Raw genomic sequence first — 21,644 nt, 5'->3', positions numbered from 1 at the left:
TCAATTATAACTGTAGATATCAGGCAACGTGGTTCAACAACATGTAACATCGCCTGTCTCCGAATTATAGCGAAGATACCCGAAGGGAACTTTGTTCCAGGAGAGCGGCCACTTTTTCTTTTGACAGCTGTACATTCCATTTTACACAATATAGATAATAATTTTCTTCTACATTGCATGGGTGACCATGAGGAAATCACTGCTCATAGAACTACTTGATCGTCGTTTAATTCTAGATAAAGCGAGAATTAAATACTTTAAGATGGAAGAAACAATAACCACACGAGTCTGAAGGACTGTATGTATTCTTACCTATAACACGCTATATATGAACATTCATACTGTTTATGGATTATACATACAAAACAACGGAACTCAACGACTTTTATTATGAGTAAAGTTACTAGGCTGAGCTCTGATAGTAATAAGAATGTTACAGTAATTGCTGTACAAAGAATACGAGACTTGTTGCTGTTTACTGAAGAAGTGCGGGTTTCAAAATACGAAAGATTTATTAAAAGTGTATTGGTATGAAAAGAGTATAACTTAACCACTGCCCACTAGAATAAAAGTTGAAATGGAAGATATGCTGATGTTGAACTCGACCGAATGGTCTCGCCATACTTACATCTGGTGAAGTCTTGTGTCCATTCTGTCAGCGTCACCACATGATTGTACAGCTAATGGATCAAACTGGGTTCCATCTTACCACATCCATAACAACTAAAAGAATAACGTAGCGTTGGCTGGTTGTGAGACGTTCGAAATGATCTTCACACCACTGGCTTTAATATATGTATGTGGTAGCAAAGAGTTTATTATGCACAAATTAGGAGTTAATTGCAATTTGTAGGCGTCTGTTCCTTGCTATATCTTAAACACATTATAAAAGCACTGGCTGGTATGAAGATTTGTTACGGCATCTTATTGATTGCCATCAAAGAGTTCTTATGGAAAAAGTGAGATTAAATGAATAGGGTGCAGACATGGCAATGAATATTACGTAATTTTAAGGGATCAGTATAAGGACTGTGACGTCATGAACATTTTCGTAAGCTATACAGCGAACATATTGGATTAATGTAATACAGTGGTCATTTTTTTGTAAGAAATTTAATGGGAGTCAAATGGTATAATATACCTATACAAATTTACATAGGTGCATAGGCCAACCAAGTCTCAAAGAATTACTTCATCAAGAGAACTGCCATATATTATATATGACAACATAATATAAAAAAAACCATGCACTACAGAAAAAAGCCCGTGGTCTCATAAAAGTTCTTAAGAAATTGGCGACAACATTATAATAATCAAACATAACCACCGTATAGATTAAAAAACGTTCGCGACGGCATCAATGAAGTCAGGCTATCTATTTTACACAAGGAAAAAAATGATGCAGGATTGCACAAGAAATAAGGTGTGTAATATTGATGATCAATGATGCTTAATTATTACATTTTATTTTTATACCAATATTAATACTTGATTATATTTGTTTGCTATTAATTTCATGATCCTCGTGGTATTCCTTAATTAATGCTGGACGAGTTATTTCTCTCTCTCTCTCTCTCTCTCCCTCTCTTCAAAACATCAAGTAATTGACAATGACAGTTAACAATAAAGATATAACAACTATATGAAGAATTATTGATAATAAACAATTTTATGATTCAGTGGAAGTAAAGGAAACAACCGTTATTTAAATACGCTACGGGCCAAGTAACGCGGGATCTGGAAATATTATCAAATTATATCAAAAAACATGGCTAGGAACATCACTGTTTTCAGATATAATAAAATGCTATTAGGAAGCAATGCTTTCAGGTTTCACATCAGTGAAAGTCTGTACTACTTACAGTATCCTATTCACTTTCAGGATTTTTTTATAAACATTACAACTTTTTTTATACCAGTATCGTGATTTTGTTGCAACACCAATTACAATGGGACTCAAATGGTATAATATACCTATACAAATTTCCATTATTCTAGGTGGCTAGGCCCACAATGTCCCAAAGTATTACTTTATCAAGAGAACTTCCATACATTAAATATCACAACATAATATAAAAAACCATGCATGACAGAAAAAAGCCTGTGGTTTTCATAACATTTCTTAAGAAAATGGTGACTACATTACATTAATCATACATATCCACCGTATAGATTACAAAAACGTTCGCGACGTCAACAATAAAGTCCGCCCATCTATTTGACACAAAGAAAAAATCATGCAGGATTACACAAGAAATAAAGTGTGTAATATTGGAAATCAATGGTGCTTAATTACTACATTTTATTTTTATAACAATATTCATACTTAATTGATTATATTTGTTTGCTATTAATTTCCGGATCCTCGTGGTCATTCTTAATTAAGGCCGGACGAGTTATTTCTCTCTCTCTCTCTCTCTCTTTCCCTCTCTTCAAAACATCAAGTAAATGACAATAAGGAAACAGTTAACAATAAACATATAAAAACTATATGAACATTCTTTAATAATTAACAATTTTATGAGTCAGTGAATGTAAACGAAACAACCGTTATTTAAATACGCAACGGGCCAAGTAACACGGGACCTGGAAATATTTTCGTTTGTTTCAAAAACATGGCTAGGATCATCACTGTTTTCAGATATAATAAAGTGCTATTAGGAAGCAGTGCTTTCACGTTTAACACCAGTGAATGTCTGTACTATTTATAGTATCCTATTCAATTTCAGGATTTTATAAACATTGCAACTTATTTTGTGCCGGTTGCAAAATAAATGACAGTGCACATAACCTATAAAAAAAAAAAGGCAAAGAAAGGAACAGGCTATATGATCTCTGCCGGGAGAAAGATGCGTGACTCAATGCAAAAATATAAAAAAAATTATTAGTTTCGTTAAAATTTCAAATTACACTAGCAAGTAAATAAGATACAATACCATAATGGTTTCATTTAATACAGGAAACTGTTCGCATAAGAAAATTACCAACTTGTCGGTGACATTAAAGGTAAGTAATCAGCATATATAAAAAGTACGATGTTATTGTTCTTATCGATCTACCTCACTGGTATGGATTTTGCTGATGAAGATGAAAAAAAATATCTGGTTTCACAAAGTTCTATGACTCATCTCGTAAATCTTTAGAAATGACAACCTTCAATAATTTTGAAAAGTAGACGAAGAGTGCTGCTTTCAGGAAAAATTGGAACTTGAACGATATTTTCTTCTCCTGCAGTCTTTAGTTGCATCAACAGAATCAGCTGGAAATAAGAGGGCTTGTGATATATGATGAATTACCCGAGTTATTATTTCAAATATGGCACGATAATTCTACATTCCTGAAACATTTACTTCAAGTAATTTATACATTTATTATGGAGTATTGTAATCCTTTTGCAAAATATTCACTTATTAAATAAATCCAGACTGTGTCGGTAATTTCTTATGTGTTGGTGTAGATTCATGTGGCAGATGTATTAAGTTCTCAAGAAATAAAAGAGCCTCTTAAATTTAATATAGCAAGCTATCTTTTCTGTAATAATTTGCATGACTGTTATTGGTGTTGATTTTACATTCCCAATGATTATTTTAGCCGTTCAGAGCAGAAGTGGTGTAAGTCAAAATTAGGTAATGAGGTTTAAAGTAAAAATTCTGTAAAACACAGCGCCTAGCAGCAATTAATATATCCTTCCTGCTCTTCACCTGGCTACTAATAGTTTAAATACATTCAATATTAACTGCTACTTTGCGCTGTATTTTACAGAATGTTTACTTTAACACCCATTGCCCATTTTTGACTTACACCACTTCTGCTCTGAAAAAAAAAAATTAGGCCTACGCTTTGAGTCAATTTAAGTTTCAATTGTTTTCAACAAAATTGTGTGTTCATTTATTAGTTCTCACCTACGTCATATTAACAGTAAGTGCATGTAAATTACGTATTAAATAGCTAGGGTAAGTTAAAATTAAGCTCTTGTGTGAAAACTGAAAATATAATGTAAAATACGGTAAACTTACCATAACAATTTAAATCTTATCAGCACTATTTATGACTCAATATAATAAAGGAAATACCGGTTCTTAAGAAATGAAAAAAAATGAAAAAAAAATGAACTTTATAAATCAATGTCTGTCATATTAAGGTTTAAATCCTCCTCTTTTTTATTTTCAAGTTTACCTCAGCGGCCGAGTTTACCCCAATTTGCGGTATGGAAAATAGTTAATTTCTCAGGAAATAGCGAGAGGAGTTCACCACACGATGTACCCTACGAGATATGCCCTACAATTTTGAAGCTACTAATTTCGACTCTTCTCACAGGAAATATAGAGTTCCAATGATTCATAAAGGCATATAGGAATGAATTGAATTAACCGTCCACGTACGAACAATTATATTATTTCAAACCATGATACGTGATCGGCTCATGATTCAGTTTTAAGGAGCAGAAAGAATTACGTTTATTCCCAGCTTCCGAAACTTGTAGATTAACTGAGTGTGAAATTCTTCTAGAATTCTGAAGTAAAATTAATAAGAACAATATACACTTACCCTATAGAACAAAAATATAAAATAAATTACGCAAAACCCGTTTTCTGATGTGTTATCTTATGTCGCGTACACACTTTTAACTTGCCTGCCGCTAGAGGGCTACTATCGCGCCAGCTGTCAAATGTTGGCATATTTTATACGTATGAGTTGCGTGACTGTATGTATTAGACTATGGGTAGACTTCAAGAAACACCGGATTTCAAAGTTTTGTCACCTCAGTGCGGGAGTTCATTACCTCTTATGCCAATCCAATGCGAGAAACAAACCCAACAAACGTCGTAATTTCGCATGCAGGACTCCACGCTTTTTAGGGTTTCGGAAACTGAGATCGTTTGCCACATATACAGCAATTCAAATGTTTCTCGCCTGTGTCCACGTGTTTATATGTTTTTACTCTACCCGATTTAGGGAATCATAACAGTTACTCATATCAAACAATTCTCGCGTGACATGTGACAGGTTTCGCATTATTGTGAAGGCGTTTATGCCTTCTAATGCTCCTCGACAATGAATAGCACTTACCACAAACATCACATTTGAAAGCTTTCTCGCCTGTGTGAAGGCGTTCATGGCTTCTTAGATAACTTGACCGAGAAAAACTCTTACCACAAACATCGCATTTGAAAGTTTTCTCGCCTGTGTGATGGTGTTCATGGCTTCTTAGATGACTTGACTGCGAAAAAAACCTACCGCAAACTTCACATTTGAAAGGTTTCTCGCCAGTGTGCACGAGTTCATGTTTTCTTAGATTACCCGACTGCGAAAAAAACTTCCCACAAACATCGCATTTGAAGGTTTTCTCGCCGGTGTGAAGTCGTTCATGGATTTTTAGACTACAAGATTGTGAAAAACACTTGCCACAAACATCGCATTTGAAGGGCTTCTCGCCTGTGTGAAGGCGTTCATGGATTCTTAGACAACTCGACCGCGAAAAATACTTGCAGCAAACATCGCATTTGAAAGGTGTCTCACCATTGTGCGCGAATTTATGTCTTTCAAGACTACTAGGCACCGAAAAACACTTACCACAAACATCACATTTGAAAGGTTTCTCACCACTGTGCACAAGTTTATGCCTTCTGAGACAATTCGACAAGAAACTCTTGCCACAAATATCACATTTGAAAGGTTTCTCACCATTGTGTACGCGTTCATGGCTTCTTATACTACACGGCTGGGAAAACCTCTTACCACAAACATCACATTTGAAAGGTTTCTCGGGTGTGTGAAGGCGTTCATGTCGTCTTAGATTACTCTTGTGCGAAAAACACTTACCACAAACATCACATCTGAAAGATTTCTCTCCAGAATGCAGGAGTTCATGACTTTTTACTCTACTCGAACTCGAAAAGCTTCTACCAGATGTATCGCATTCGTAGGCATTCTTGACTACACGGTCAGGTAAGTGCGTCGTCAATTTTGACGTATTGGAGAGACACTCTGTAGACATTTCGAATTGCACTTGCTTATCTTCATGAGTTCGGGCATGTTTTCTTGAGGAATCTGAATTCTTGGGAATCTCACACACAGTCTCGATCTCTTCCTGTGCAATACCGTCGAATTCTGATGATTCAGAACTCTTTTTGGTAGCTGCAATCCTGACGAAAATATACTATCAGTCAATGGAGCAGTTGCAACAAATATACATTAAAGTAATCAACTTCAAACCTAAACGAACCTATTTCAACAGAAGGAACGTTACCATTAGAGATACAATGCTATAAATAAATTATGAGTTATGTTGGAAATATCAAAATTGTCTCAACATTCTAGATATAATAATTGCGAGGGAAAAATTTATCCGGGGTCGGTTATCGATCCCGGGACCTCTGGTTGAACGTACCAGCGCTCTGCCAACAGAGCTTCCCGGCAACTCCACCCGACACCGTCTCAACTATTCCCTTTATAGTGTTAACCTATACGACAAATTTTACGTGGAAAATACCATGTTTGTCAACTCTTATTTTCTTTGTCTTTCTATGGAGAAATATCTCTAAGTCGCCTACCAGTTAGGGTTACTTTGGACACAATTATTGTTTTAAAAATACTGTATTATTCTATACATAATTAAACGCAAAAAATTTATGTTACTGTGTCCTTAAAAGCAAAAGAAATTTTGGTTTTCATGTTACAGTTAAATTCTCAATTGAAACAATTTTATGCATGTTATGAGAATTACCAAGGGTATCCTACAAAGAGAAATCATTTACCTGTGCTTCATTGTTTTTGGGCATGAATGTGATAGTTTCTTCCATTTTTCAATGGTGCATAACTTCTGTTGTGGTTTAATCCTATGCTATATAAAACGTTAATATATAGTTTATAATCTCACTTTCAAAGTATGTTACGTTTTCCATTGCTGCCATGCAGTATAATATGTGTATCTGAAAACCATCAAACTCCGCAATTATTTCCAAAGAATGTATGAGATTACCAATTTTTGCTGCATCAAATTTTTCATCAGATGCACGCAGTGGAAGTGCTTGAACTGCGCGACATTACACTTAAGCTATAAATCTTCGAAGAATATTCCGCCAATATTTTTACGTGACTGAAAATATTTAAGCAGTTTTCGCTCTAGATTTTAGTTGTAAGTATTTTTACTGCATTTTATCAACATATTAGGTTATTTAGCGTCTGATGAGATGAAAGTGATAATGCCGGTGAAATGAGACCGGGTTCCAGCACCGAAAGTTATCCAGCATTTGCTGTTATTGGGTTAAGGGAAAATCTCGGAAAAAAACTCAACCAGATAACTTGCACCGACCGGGAATCGAACCTGGGAAACTTGGTTTCGCGGACAGCCACGCTAACCGTTACTCCACAGGTGTGGACTCGCTCTAGATATATTAAGGCAGTTCCAAGTTGAGATGAGTTTTCGTACTGATTAACACACACATTGCAGTCTTCCATTCAATCAACCCGGAATTTGAAAGTTGGACGCAACTGCCTAAAAACGGATTCATCATCTTTGTGATAGTCTTATTTTGAGTTTCTTCCAGAAGGTACTCATAAAGTTGTAGATTAAAATCGTGCAAACTTGGTTGCATGTCTGTAAAAACATACATTGTCTATCACATGTAGCGAAATTGTCCATGAGCTCTTTAACACACTGGAATGAATCAAATATATTTGTGCCAAATTATATTGACCAGAAATCAAGTTTCTTTGTAAACCCGTTAATTTTATCTCTGGCTGTTATAATGTTAACATCTTGGCATTGCAAACTATTATTCAAAACGTGTTCAGGACAATTTTATGAAAGGACTGGGTTAATAGTTTTAATCCACAGGTCTACAGATCGAGCTTGTTTTCAAGTGATACAAACAATAACACAAACTTTTAGGCAAGGATTGGCGTTGTTATGGATGAAAAGAAGCTTAAATTATGACAGAAATCTAAAAATATATATATATAATATATATGTACGAATAATAAAAAATGGCCAAATGCATAGAGTGAGCTTTGGCATCACATTCTTCAACAGGAAAATAGGTTTCCATAATTTCCGATTTCTCGTCTTGTATATTAAAAGTTCTGTTCTTAATATAAAACTCGTTTCAACACGTTACCTTAAGAAAGCCATCTTGCATGTGATAAAGAGTATTGTCATATAACGAATCCATACCGTCACAAATTTTGCTGAAAATACGAGTTTGCAACCCCTTCCTTTGATGGAATTTACCTCTTTGTATTCAACTATTACCACAGTTTAGTATATACAGTTGCGAAGTTCGATACTTACTAAATATGCAAACAGACAGTTGAAATATGCATCCATAGATAGTTGCTAGCCACCAGGATCGCTATTATCGCCTCATCACAGACTCTTTCCCTAGCAGACGATAACATGTATTGTTCTTTTGATATCGTATTCTTTTGAAAAATTAACACCTTCCTTCCACTATTGAAATACGAAATACATAAGGTTTACATATTATTTTCATAAAGTATATATTATATTTTATAAACTCACCTTCCTGGATCTATCGGAAGGATAACTCTGACCTCTTTTTCTTAGAATTTATAGTGCAACAAACGGGTCCTTGTCCCATATTATTACTCAAATTATTGTATTTTAGCCATTTACAGTTATTACAACCGATAACAAACATTTCAAAGTTTACATTAAGTATTGAAAAATGTCCCCCATCAACTGCTACACACTGTTAACATCTTCTTATGAGATTGTTAATTACTTTAAGAAGTTCTGCTTCACTGATTGACTCGATTTCAGCTCTCATATAGTCTTTAAGCAAATTTATTCAAATTTCAAATTCAAATTTATTCACAATTTACATTTGAAATGATACATATGAATATATACTAGAAATGAGCATATGATCGTGCTCGGGTACAGTCCAGTAGTGTATATAAATATTACAGAGATCAATAATAATGTTGAAGTTAGAAATAATAGTAATAATAATAATAATAATAATAATAATAATAATAATATAGTCCCGACGCTGTTATTTCCGGCGTGACTCCGCCTCTTTGCTTACGTCTTAGAAAGTGAAGGCTCTATAAAGTCTAGGTAGATAGTAACGTTCGCCATTTTTGTTCTTACGTTGCCGAGCTACCATAAGAGGAATCTATTTGCCACACCGTTAAACATTATCATGTCGTAGCTCCTATGATAATAAATCAAACGCAATGTAATTCAGCAAATATGTAGTGTGTAATACAACCAATACAGTAATAAAATATGATTCACTTACGATCGGTGTTCAAAGATGCAGCTATTGAAAGCCACGTATTCTCCTTCATTTTCTCATCTTTATACGAGGCGCGCCGCTTATCGTAAACGTGAGGATTTTCATCAACATGCAATATTAGAATCTCATCAAATAAAACTTGCTCCATGCTGCACAGCACAGAACAGAATAATGCATAGGTTATGTCACGGTCTTCTTGCTACAAAATATACGACGACAAAATAGCTTTTAGATGGCAATAGCATGAATCTAGTGGGCTGTGATCGGAAACGTGAACGCCAAAGTTGAAACTTGACCAACTCTCTGTTCCCGATCACGGACTCCGGCAAGCTTTTCGTTAATTGTGAATGCTCACATTTAAATGTACACATTTTAACAATTTTACCGTTTTCGTAACGATTCTAGTTTCCGGTTTATTGTGAACCAGCCTTTACATCTTCCGGCGTTTCTTCTTGTGATCCTTACGTCAGCTTCTCTAACGGCTCCCCCACCCTATGTTATGTGGTAGCTATTGCGTCACGTCTATGGAAATCAGGAGTGGATGCAACTTCTGAAGGAGGAGATTTTTATTTTTCTGACTGTACGTTTAAGTTTGCCATTAGCAGTAGAAGCAGAGCATAGTGCATTGGGGTACGAAATTAACAGTTTCTGTCTATTCTTATATTAAAGTTCATACTATCATTTTCTAGAATTCTTTGACGTATTTCAAAAAAAGATAGTCCAGGAAAAAAATGGTAACGAATATAATCACTTTGAGGTCGATATAAGACTTTAAAATAACAATTTTTAGAGTTAGGAGTGTCTGTACACGCCTATGATGATTACGTTGCTCCAGGGCACTGAGAGTAGATAAAGCAATTTGTTATTGCGTGCCAATTACAACTATAAAACTACAAACAGAATCAGACAAATAATCAGATTTAACTTTTCGAATCTCGAAGAGTAAATAACAATGTAGATAAGAAATTATCAAAAGTCTTCAGCCAATGTGTCCATACTTCATTAGCAGAATTAGAAAGAGGATCAACGTCATCTGGTGTGAAATATTTATCCATAATGAATACAGTTATTGTTTAAATTGTAATGAAAATACATACCGTACTGTAAAATATTTGTTCATGAATTGGTCAACAAGAGCTCTAGGCCTATATACGTTTTAAGTAGTATAACCAAACTGTTCCTAACAGTATGATAGTAACTGAGTAACAAACAAGTGAACATAAGCAGGTTCCTAAGTAAGATATCATTTCTCCCACATGTTTTTATATTTCGTATTGTTCAAGTATATTATATCGGTGCTAGTTCACACGAAGAGTATTCACCCGAATGAAATTTCACCCAAGCACAATTGACGCACCGGTAAATACGCCAAAAGAAATTAACACAAGAGAAATTTAGAAAAAAAAAATTGACATATACAGCATTTATTTTTTTTTTTATAATTTTTTAAAAATTGATATTGCAATAATTTAGGTGTAACGAAGTTTTGAATGGTTTACATATTTCCTGAAAAACTTTAGGCCTATTTTATTGCAGAAACCGAGTCTTGGATGGATTTATTCAGATTTGAATGTTGTAACCACAGGCACGCAAGTATTCAGATACGCATCCTTCATTTTTGAATTCATCATAACTTTGTGAATATTTTGCAGCCTCATATTTAAGCTTTTATATTTTCGTTTTTATGCTTCTTTTACTCTTCGTCCTAGATCCAAATCCTGGACCATTCTGTCTACATCGGATTGCTCATTCTTTAAACACTGTATGAGTTTGTGTACAGTGGGATGTTTCTTACAAGCAGTTGTGCCATGCTTCTGTGTTAATGTGCGTGGTTCACGTGACCTAGCTGCTTCGAACTGATTCCATAAGTGAGGAGGATATCGAGCTTCTCTAGCAGACCGACGCCATCCTGCAGTAATCCCAATGCAGGTGGCCTTGACATATTTGACGAAATTTGTCATCATTCTGGGCATGGTCTCGGGAACTGTGTGAAAACACGCTGGTACATCTTCGACAGGAACAAATGCTAAGACAGCAATTCTTGTGGTATAACTCGAAGATCTCGGATAGATTTTGGGTTGGCAGAAAAGTTCCTTTGGCGCCTTTGCTTTATACTTCTTTTTAGGGATTTCCTCAGAGGAAAAACTGAAGCATGTCTGATGGCACCCGCTGCAGTTCACGTTCAATAATCTGAGCTGGAGCGGGTTGATTTAGTGCTGTACATCGACGCACTACTTCCAGCTCTTCATGTGGTGGAGGATGGACATCTTCTTCTACTTTATATACTGCACTTCTACATAGGATCCATTTGGTGCTCGTCTGGTCGTCCATTTTGCGCCATAAGGTTTCCTTCTGCAAACCCATATCCCTTGGTTCGATTGGCATTTCTGGAGTGAAGGTTGTACATATAACTTTATGAATCAGTAATACACTTGGAATAATTTCTCCGTGGAAATCCATTGAAAATGTATACCTTCAAAACAGTCATCTAGATTTAAGAATTCTGTAATACAAGTACAACCAGGGAAAGAACTTTTGAATTGTTAAGAAAGAACTTCAAAATATTAATATATAAATTTAAACATTTCAGAATACAAAATTTACCACGGAAACGAATTGCTAAAAATGTATTAACTATGAAATGAACTAAACTTCATCGCAGTGGGTGATTTTCCCTTGAGTAAGGGTGAGAATGAAAATAGTTGGGTGTAATCACTTTGGGTGAATATTCCTGGATCGATATTCTTGGGTGAATTTTCTTTTTAGCCAATTTCCATTGTCCGGACTAGCCTGGTTGGAGTACAAGAATAATAACGCTGGAGTGCAACTATTTTGCTACAGAGAATCTGTTTATAGTTCTTAGTTTCACACAATGGATATTTACAAAGACCATAAGTGGTTTCCATTCATCAAGTCCAATTTACTAAATATACACATTCATTTTTCGAAATTTATAAAAATGTCAAAATATTATTATCATCTTCGTCATCATAATCATCATCATCATCATCATCATCATCCTTGCATATATTGGGTGTAGTGGCCTGTTACGGTCTCTTGCCAATGGTTGAACAGACTGCCAAAGAATCTCTTGCCCACAGGATGGTAATTTAAAATTTGGCGTGGAATTCTAGAACGAGTCATTGTGATGACATGTGACCTCCGATATTGTCTGTATTTCTGTAGGTTATTATTAATATTATTATTATTATTATTATTATGACTACGTTAAAGCTGGCAATTTAGACATAATAGAATCACTAAAACGTTATTAAACAAAATAATTGAAAGTTATGAAAAAAGAAAAGCTACATTTTACTTTTTTTTTGTTTAATATTACCGGTACCAGGAAAAACTGAGAAAATAAAAGTCACTTCATTTCTATATTTATTCGAATGGTAATTTTTGGAATTCGTAGATACGAGCCTTAAATGTCTGTTTATATTGTGAACAGAAAGTCTCTTCAGGAGTGCAATTAAACTATTTCCGGTCGAAGAGCACCAAAAGTACACAATAAATACGGCAATCAACCGCATAGATCCATTAATTACAAGTGTAATGCATTCTACGTTCTTCAGGATTTGAAAAATAAGGAAATAAGGTACCAGAGCAAATGAAACAAAGCAACGCTGGTGCATTACTGCTGACGCATAAAGAGGGATTCGCAGACGGGCATCAAAACGTGCGACATTTTCATCATCTCAATGGGTGTAAGTAATTACTAATAATAATTTTAAGTAATCAATATAATATTAAAACAATATAAAATGTTGTTTAATTATTATTTTATAGTCTCCAATGTTATATTACGGCGTTAAAATTTGTTTTAAAAATAATATATAGTACGTCATTTGACTTTTTTGATATTCTTCTTTAAATTTTGAAGTTTTTCGTCCTTATTTCCAAAATTTACAGAAAATCCTGGCGTGACAAATAAAAGACTAGACAATATATTATAAAAATTAAGAACAAAAAGTTTCTTGCTAAATTAAAATTTAAAGCTAGCATAATAAAATTATATAGTGATTAAAGTACAGGATATTTCACTATACATAATGAAATATAATTATGTACACGAAAGATTATATATAAAGATGTTTGAGTCATAAAGAACGCATTCCACAGATATCACAACTGAACAATTTCTGTTAGTGTAGAAACGTGAATACATATGAAGATTTTCCGAGCGCCAAAAATCCATTCCAAACAAACCACAACAGCATGGTTTTTCGCAAAAGAGCATCTGAAGATTAACCGGAATTGCAAAACACTTAACACACACATCACAACTGAATGGCTTCTCAACTGTGTATACGTGAATGCACATTGATATATCAGCGAATAGGGATTATAAAGAATGGACACTTCGAGTCGGTACCTTTGATGTAGCCGGATTGATTTCAATGACCTTCAAGCCAGCTAGAGAGTTTCTGCTTTCTCCCTAGAGTTGGTGCTGACATCACACCAGCTAGCAGTCGACACAGCGGAAATATAACACATACTATTTATACATCCAGGTACATTATGTACTCAAATAAAATAAACTGGATTTATAAAATAATAAATCCATCATTAACTGTAATGTCTAGACTGTAGAGTTCCTTTATAATGAGAGTTGAGACGTTGACCCCAACAACAATTAAAATATGTAATGATTTGATAGCGCTGAAAATTGAAAAACAAAACTCTTACGAGAAGTAAAACCATATACCCATATTATATTATATACAAATATTAAACGAATTTGATATATAATTTTATAATATATTAAATTTTTTATAAAATAATTTATTATATCTGATATAAAGAAAATATTATTACAACTAGTTCGTCACTGAGAAGTAAGGAAAAGCTGTTAACTTGAATGTATTTGAAGCAAAGCGTTACTGGATTAAGCAATAAGGTAGGCGATGTTTGGATACTGTATCTCAACTCTATTCTCAATTATTACCTTAGCGTATGCTCGATTACACTACCTCTAGCGCTTGAAAGTAGAACTTAACAGTGGCGCAAAGAGAAACAAAACACAGGAAAATTCGCTCAATGTCCATTCTTTATAATCCCTATTCGCTGAATATATTTCAACAGCAAGCTTCCATTCCACAAACTTTACAAATGAAAGGCTGCTCGCTTGTGTGGACACGTGAATCCATTAAGAGATATTCCGCGCGAGAAGAACACTTGGCACAGACGTCACAGTTGAATGACTTCATACATTGTGCACGCGGGAATGCCTCTTCAGTTGTGAAGACGTCTTATAGCATTTGCCACACACGTCACAAACGAATGGCTTCTCTCCTGTGTGGATGCGTGAATGCGAATTCAAATATGCGGAGCGCGAAAAACTCATTCCGCACACGTCACAACTGAAAGGTTTCACGCCTGAGTGTAGAAATTTATGCTTATAGAGATAGTTAGAGTGCGAAAAACACTTTCCACAAACGTCACAAATGAATGGCTTCTCGCCGGTGTGAACCACTGAATGGTTTTTAAGATCTGAAGAGCTTGATACACACTTCCCACACACGTCACACTTGAAAGGTTTCGCGCCTGTGTGCACGAGTGAATGCCTCTTGAGACTGTCGGAGTTTGAAAAACACTTCCCACACACGTTACAACTGAATGGTTTCGCGCCTGTGTGCACGAGTGAATGCCTCTCTAGATGAGCCAGGCGCGAAAAACGCTTTCCACACACATCACAACTGAATATTTTCGCGTCTGTGTGCACGCGTGAATGTCTCTTGAAATTGCCGGAGTTTGAAAAGCACTTCCCACACACGTTACAACTGATTGCTTTCGCGCCTGTGTGCAGGAGTGAATGATTCTTGAGAGAATCGGACTTTGAAAAGCACTTCCCACACACGTTACAACTGAATGGTTTCGCGCCTGTGTGCACGCGTGAATGTCTCTTGAGATTGTCGGAGTTTGAAAAGCACTTCCCACACTCGTTACAACTGAATGGTTTCGCGCCTGTGTGCACGCGTGAATGTCTCTTGAGAGAATCGAACTTTGAAAAGCACTTCCCACACACGTTACAACTGAATGGTTTAGCGCCTGTGTGCACGCGTGAATGTGTCTTGAGATTGTCGGAGTTTGAAAAGCACTTCCCACACTCGTTACAACTGAATGGTTTCGCGCCTGTGTGCACGAGTGAATGCCTCTTTAGATGAGCCAAGCGAGAAAAACTCTTTCCACACACATCACAACTGAATATTTTCGTGTCTGTGTGCACGCGTGAATGTTTCTTGAGATTGATGGACCTTGTAAAGCACTTTCCACAAACGTCACAACGGAATTGTTTGTCGCTCGAGTGAACGCGTGAATGATTTTCGAAATCCCACAATCGGGAAAAACACTTTCCACAAACGTCACAACTGAATGGCTTCTTGCTGGTGTGAAGCACTGAATGCCTTTTAAGAATTGAAGACGTTGATAAACACTTCCCACACAAGTTACACCTGAAAGGTTTCGCGCCTGTGTGCACGCGTGAATGTCTCTTGAGAGTGTCGGAATTTGAAAAGCACTTCCCACACACGTTACAACTGAATGGTTTCGCGCCTGTGTGCACGCGTGAATGCCTCTTGAGATTGTGGGAGTTTGAAAAGCACTTCCCACACTCGTTACAACTGAATGGTTTCGCGCCTGTGTGCAAGAGTGAATGCTTCTGTAGATGAGCCAAGCGAGAAAAACTCTTTCCACAAACGTCACATCTGAATTGTTTCTCGCTTGAGTGAACACGTGAATGGTTTTCGAAATCCCCCGATCGGGAAAAACACTTTCCACACACGTCGCAATTGAATTCCTTGTGACATTTGTCTTCGAGGTAATGGCCTTCGAGTCGTGCAAGGTCGAGAAAAGACATTCCGCAAATGTCACAATCGTATTTCTTGCCGTCCTCCTCTTCACGAATATTCTCGCAGAATGTTGCAACTCCACTATTATGGCTAACTGCAACACTGACAATTATAAGTGTCATTAGTGGAAAGAATGTCTAAATTTCCAATAAGGTAATAAATGCTACCAATACTAGTAATGAACATAATTTAGTAGTGGACCCGTTTGCAATATATTTTATTAAGAACACCCACAACCAATGGTATTTCTCGTTACAGTTGCATTCGGGCTTTTAAACAGGTCATTTTTTGTAAGGTGGATTGCTATTGGCTCTTAGTTTGGGCCAATCATGGAGTCAGAGATAGCCGGAAATAGTTTCAGTTCCTGCTGCTTGGTAATAGCGGATGCATGCTTTTGAATCGGTAAGCATCTGGTAATTTATGTGATTTTATTAAGTTTAATACATATAATTTATGATATTTTGTAGTAAGCTTTCATTTAAAACAAGAAGAAAACTTATCTAAATATATTTAATCTGTACAGTAGAGCTGTCCAGTACTGAAGCATGCTTTCGTTAAATATTTTAGTACTGGACACGTGGGGGTCCACTGTTTAAATAGCGTTCTTAAGCTATGGTTCCGCTACGACGATAATCGCCGAGCGGGCAACGCCGCTCGATTAGCTCGACGTGTAAATATACGCAGCTGGTTTCTTTACGCCGTTCATCGCTGGCTGCAGCGATGTGCGTCGGTGTTCATAGCTCTAGATTGATTTGACTTCAAATTGAGAGCGATGGTCGTCGTACATTCAGAAAACAAAAGAATGACGGTAAAGCAATATGGCTTCAAAACATGTATTTGGAACTTCTCAATAATAAATGACGATATTTTAATTAATTTTGTTTCTAGTCATCCTACCTGTATGATATGGGTTAGAAAGTATATAGAGATGCCCATAAAAAATAAATGTTGTGGAAGGAAATTGGTGAAATTACAGGGAAGGGTGGTAAAGTAACTTGTTTTCGAGATAGGATAATATGCGAATAGGTACATTAGAAAAACAATATTACAAATGAACTTTTTAATGACAGTGGTTATAAAAATGCCGAATTGTGTGTTTTAAGCAGGGATGTATAAATAGGGTGTCAAGAGAATCTCTTCCATGAAATTTCAACCTTTAATAACGACGATTGCAGTAATTTAGGTCTAATTAATTAGCCTACTCGAGACTATTTCAAAATTCAAATGAAGTGTGTCTTATCATTAGATTTCAGTTGAATAGCTGGGCCATAGCTTGAATATTGAAACCACTAGAATTTATAACGAACAATGTAATTTATTTTGTTGGCATGATTTGCTCGCTCGGAAAAAACAGGTACTTTTCCAGAAAAGCTAAAACAAAGAGGGCACAATATTCTTTCCCTTCACTGACTTCTGTGAGCTTTAGCTACATACTGTATATTGATAAACACGGACCTAATATAAGTCTGCAGGCACATGTATTTTCAATACCGGAATAAAAATCATTTAATGCCTACCTATATATTCTAATGCACTGTCGTAGCCCCACCCCACTTGTTAATTTACCAACATAACATGCGAGAGATCCAGGATAAATTACTGTATCCATGTGGTCAGTTTCCTTAGTATTGCCCCTGCACCTGTCGAATGTTATATTTGTAAAAAGCAGACGGGGAAGCTACATATTTCTGAAAATTATAGAATTTAATAAACATGAATTGTTTTAACATAATTGCAATATCATTTTACGGTACCGGTAGGACTACATTAAAATAATAGACAATTTCTCGCTGGATGGCTTTTTAACAAATGAAGTAGGATTTCTCTTGACATCACTTTCAATTACAGACAAAATAAAATGGAACTGCTCTATGGTAAGCATAAAATAGTCTTTGAATTTTATTTGATCAGTAGGCCTAAGTATATATCTACAAATTAGCGCATTAAAACATCTTTCTCTACGTCTGGTTTGAAACATATAACTGGTTTTGAGTCTCTGTCTATTGGTACTACATTATATTTAATTCGTTCTTATTCTTCTTCCTCAAGAAGTAATACAATCATTATTTTTTCCCTATTTAAAGCCATTTTTAGAACTTGTAAATTCTCAAGTTCATTGTTAAACAGCTGGAGACAATCGATATTGATCTGCGATGTGCTCGATCGACTGATTGTCGATTCTTAGAAATCGATTATTCTCTACAGGAAAGACGGCGATGTTCACTGTGAAAGGAAACCACATAGCCGATATTGAGCGATGAGTGATCATCGTCAGCGTTGTTCGCTCGGCGATGATCGCCGTTGCGGAACCATAGCTTTAATGGTGGACACACAGTAGTTAATGATGTAAGCTTAATATTTTCCAATACAATTAGTTGATTTAACCCACTTCTTGGGTGTTTTCATTTCTGTTAGAGATGTAGGCCTAAATAAGTATCTGTATATTCTTATAGATTTGGTTTTTCAAATACAAGACTGCGACCTACATTAGTTGCAAGGTGCTTAAACGTCCTACCCTCCAGTATCCTGAGTAGAAGATGAATGAAGCTGTAGCAGGTGTACGAAGTGGTATCACAAAGAAGGAAGCTGCTACCTATATCAACAATAATCAGGAAGAGTAGTGGCACTATTCCTGGAGAAAGAAGAATGGGCCCAGCACGTACGCTGACAGCAGCTGAAGAAAGCCTCCTTGCACAATGGGTTTTAGCATTGGCTAGGAAGGGTTTTCCAATTGCCAGGCACAGTTCATGTACATAATATGATATATGATATAACATGAACTGTAATATACTATACTATGATATATCATGATACTTACTTGTATAATTTAAAATTATATATTACTAAATGTATAATAACTTATAATGCAATATAAATATGAAACAGATACTCTAATATAATGTACCAGAGAAACATTTCCTTTAAGTTGTTGTATTAATTTATGGCGTTCATTACCAACATATTTGTCATATTCAGTAGCATGCTGTAAAGAATATTGTCGTTGGATATTGAACTTGTTAACCAGTTGGAGTGTTTTATACCAAATTAAACAGTTTGATAATCCACTACTCTCTACCAAAAAGAACTCCTCCTCCCATGATACATTAAAAACATTGGGAATAGCGGGACGCTTTAGTGTATGAGCGGAAACTCAGTCTTCAAAGTTCGCCATCATACTGCAGAGTCACCACTGCACCGACACTGAATGACATACAGTATGCATACGTCACAATGCTCGCAAGACACGCTCTTTAAAGCACACAGCGCTCATTTCTCAGAATCACGTAATGTGCCCAGCCCTGTACTAATTGCACACATCTCTTGCAGCCAGCTGATGTTAGTTTTTCAAGGATGGCTGGAAGGATGTTGTACGACAGTGGAAATTTGAGAACTACCCAAAGGATGTAACGAAGAAAACATTTTGTGGTCTTTTGCAATCTGTCTTTGCAACCAAAGCTATTGAAGAGGTAATAAAGAATGGGTTTCTACGCACTGGGCTTAATACATTCAAAAGTCAAATTGTCAATTTTGACAAATGTATCCAGAGTAGAGAGCCGATTGATCCTCTGGCAGAGGAGCTTCCGTATCCCAGACCAAGACCTTCATTGAAATGCAGGAGGACAAAATTAATCCTGTCACTTTGGCAGGTTCAAGGAGGTTCGAGATGGTGAGCAGTGGTCACCTGAAGAATCTCCTAAGGATTTGGCGTGACTGCAGGATAGGGGAAGTAGTGAACTCAGTAGGGATATGTTATGGGAAGTTTTACCGCTAGATGGCAGGAGCATTCCATACAGTGCAACATGTTGTAGGGCTATGTTATGTCATATGCTACAGTTGATTACGTTTTTCCTCTTGTTGGTTTTCTGTGAGTGTCAAAATTATATTTAAAATTATTTTGTATAACCTAGTATAATTTAATATAATTCAATATTTTCTTACATCATAACTTAATTTAATTTACAATAAATAATATCGTAAACCTGTATAATAGCGATTCCCCGAGATGGGGGGGGGGGAAATCTGCAGTATGCAGAATATAGATACGAGTAAATTGAATGTTCATGAACCTAAACAAGAACTTTGAGAACAATATGCACGAATAAAAAAATAGGAACTATGTCGAAGGTGAATAATGCCCTCTTTAATCATTTGTATTTAAGTACCGTACGCTAAAAACAGGATATGCAGCCACTAATGTGTTTTTTTTATAGGGAAGGGACTATCGATATTGAATTCCTTGTATTTTTTTCTGTAGTTGCAGAAAGATCAAACGGAATTTATAATAGGATGGTATAATATGATCGCAATAGTATCACGATTAGTCGTGCGTTTTGTAGCTTAAGAACATGCAGTTTTGAATAATATGTAGGATGATTTTGAACATTTGAAGTTAAAACATGGTTTTAATAATTAGGGTACAATACAGTAAAATCATTTTTCACGAAATGAGTTTCACTACGGATCGTCCTGAATAATAAACATCCCAGTTTATTGAGAGTTTACTGCAGGCGTGAACTTTAGAGACTCCTAACACTACTGCATATAATCTAAGCTAACATAGCTCGCTGTCGAGGTTGCATATGTTCTTATTAATCTTTCTAAAAATGGAACTGTACTCAACAATTCCTTACTTGAAGTAGTTACTATTATTTAATAGCTAGCACTTTCGAGGCGCAATATAATTAGTTATATTTTTTTAAGGTTTAAAGCATTTATTCAGAATATTTCGGGACCTGATTGATGACAAAAAGCTTTCCTTGGTTTTTACATATAGGAACATAACAAAAATTTGTCATTTTTAGTTGCTTTTAAGAGTATTTAATATACTAATACACTATGTATATCCTCAATGTTTACATACCGATAAACAAATGCACACGCAAAGCGCAACCCTCAAAGTACACGTGCGCTATCTGTTGGTGCTAGTTGAGGATATCCCTATTGGGAACGAATCTCTAGAACAAACAGCTGCATCCGAAACGTCAGCTACTAGGCTGCACCTGCGAGCAGCTCTACGCAGTTACCAGGTCCATCTCAAGTCACACCCAACTCCCCTCAAACTAGTCCAACTTGTTCATCACCCTCCTATCCCTCAAAGAAAGGGGGTACTATTAGCAGCCCCTTTAAAAGATGCCTCTTTTATCCAAAGACCCCAGAAAAAAAAAAAAGTGGCCCAACGTAGACAGGTATTCCCTGCAGTTGTCTCCTCTCAAAAGTGGAAGGAGCATTTCATTTTGACAGAAGAAAAAAAAATGCCAAAGAGCAGAAGAAGATTAATCGAAGATCCGAACTTTTGGCTTTGCAAGAAATGTGGTAAGAGTTTAAACTTGAAGAAACTGAAGTGACCATGGGTTGAATATGACAAATGCAAAGATACACACCACATTAAATGCATCCCAAAGTCACGTGTGAATGCATTTGGCTTGGACGAAGAGGATATGGAGGAAGACTGCGTCATCTGTCACTGTCACAACTGTGCTACACTCAGTGAAGATCAAGATAGTTTTTCTAAGTACATAGGCCT

The 21,644-nt window shown here is 36.0% G+C and overlaps 1 protein-coding gene across 10 annotated transcripts in view; it reads right to left on the bottom strand.

Moving 5' to 3' along the window:
- Window positions 1-7,576: 7,576 nt before the first annotated feature.
- Window positions 7,577-21,644, bottom strand: part of LOC138692184 (oocyte zinc finger protein XlCOF7.1-like) — a 241,847-nt gene continuing 227,779 nt past the window's right edge. For 6 of the 10 annotated variants that reach the window (XM_069815244.1, XM_069815243.1, XM_069815245.1 and 3 more), the window contains one exon: window positions 7,578-16,222. In XM_069815244.1, the coding sequence (XP_069671345.1) occupies window positions 14,476-16,222 (1,747 nt within the window). In that variant the 3' untranslated portion in view covers window positions 7,578-14,475. Of the gene's footprint in view, window positions 16,223-21,644 lie in introns of all 10 variants that reach the window. The other 4 variants (XM_069815251.1, XM_069815250.1, XM_069815249.1 and 1 more) reach the window with 1 other exon arrangement.

This window comes from Periplaneta americana, chromosome 16 (genome assembly GCF_040183065.1).
Source record: "Periplaneta americana isolate PAMFEO1 chromosome 16, P.americana_PAMFEO1_priV1, whole genome shotgun sequence".
Lineage (NCBI taxonomy): Eukaryota > Metazoa > Arthropoda > Insecta > Blattodea > Blattidae > Periplaneta > Periplaneta americana.
The sequence above is the reverse complement of the archived record's forward strand: the minus strand, read 5'-3'. Positions and strand labels throughout refer to the sequence as shown.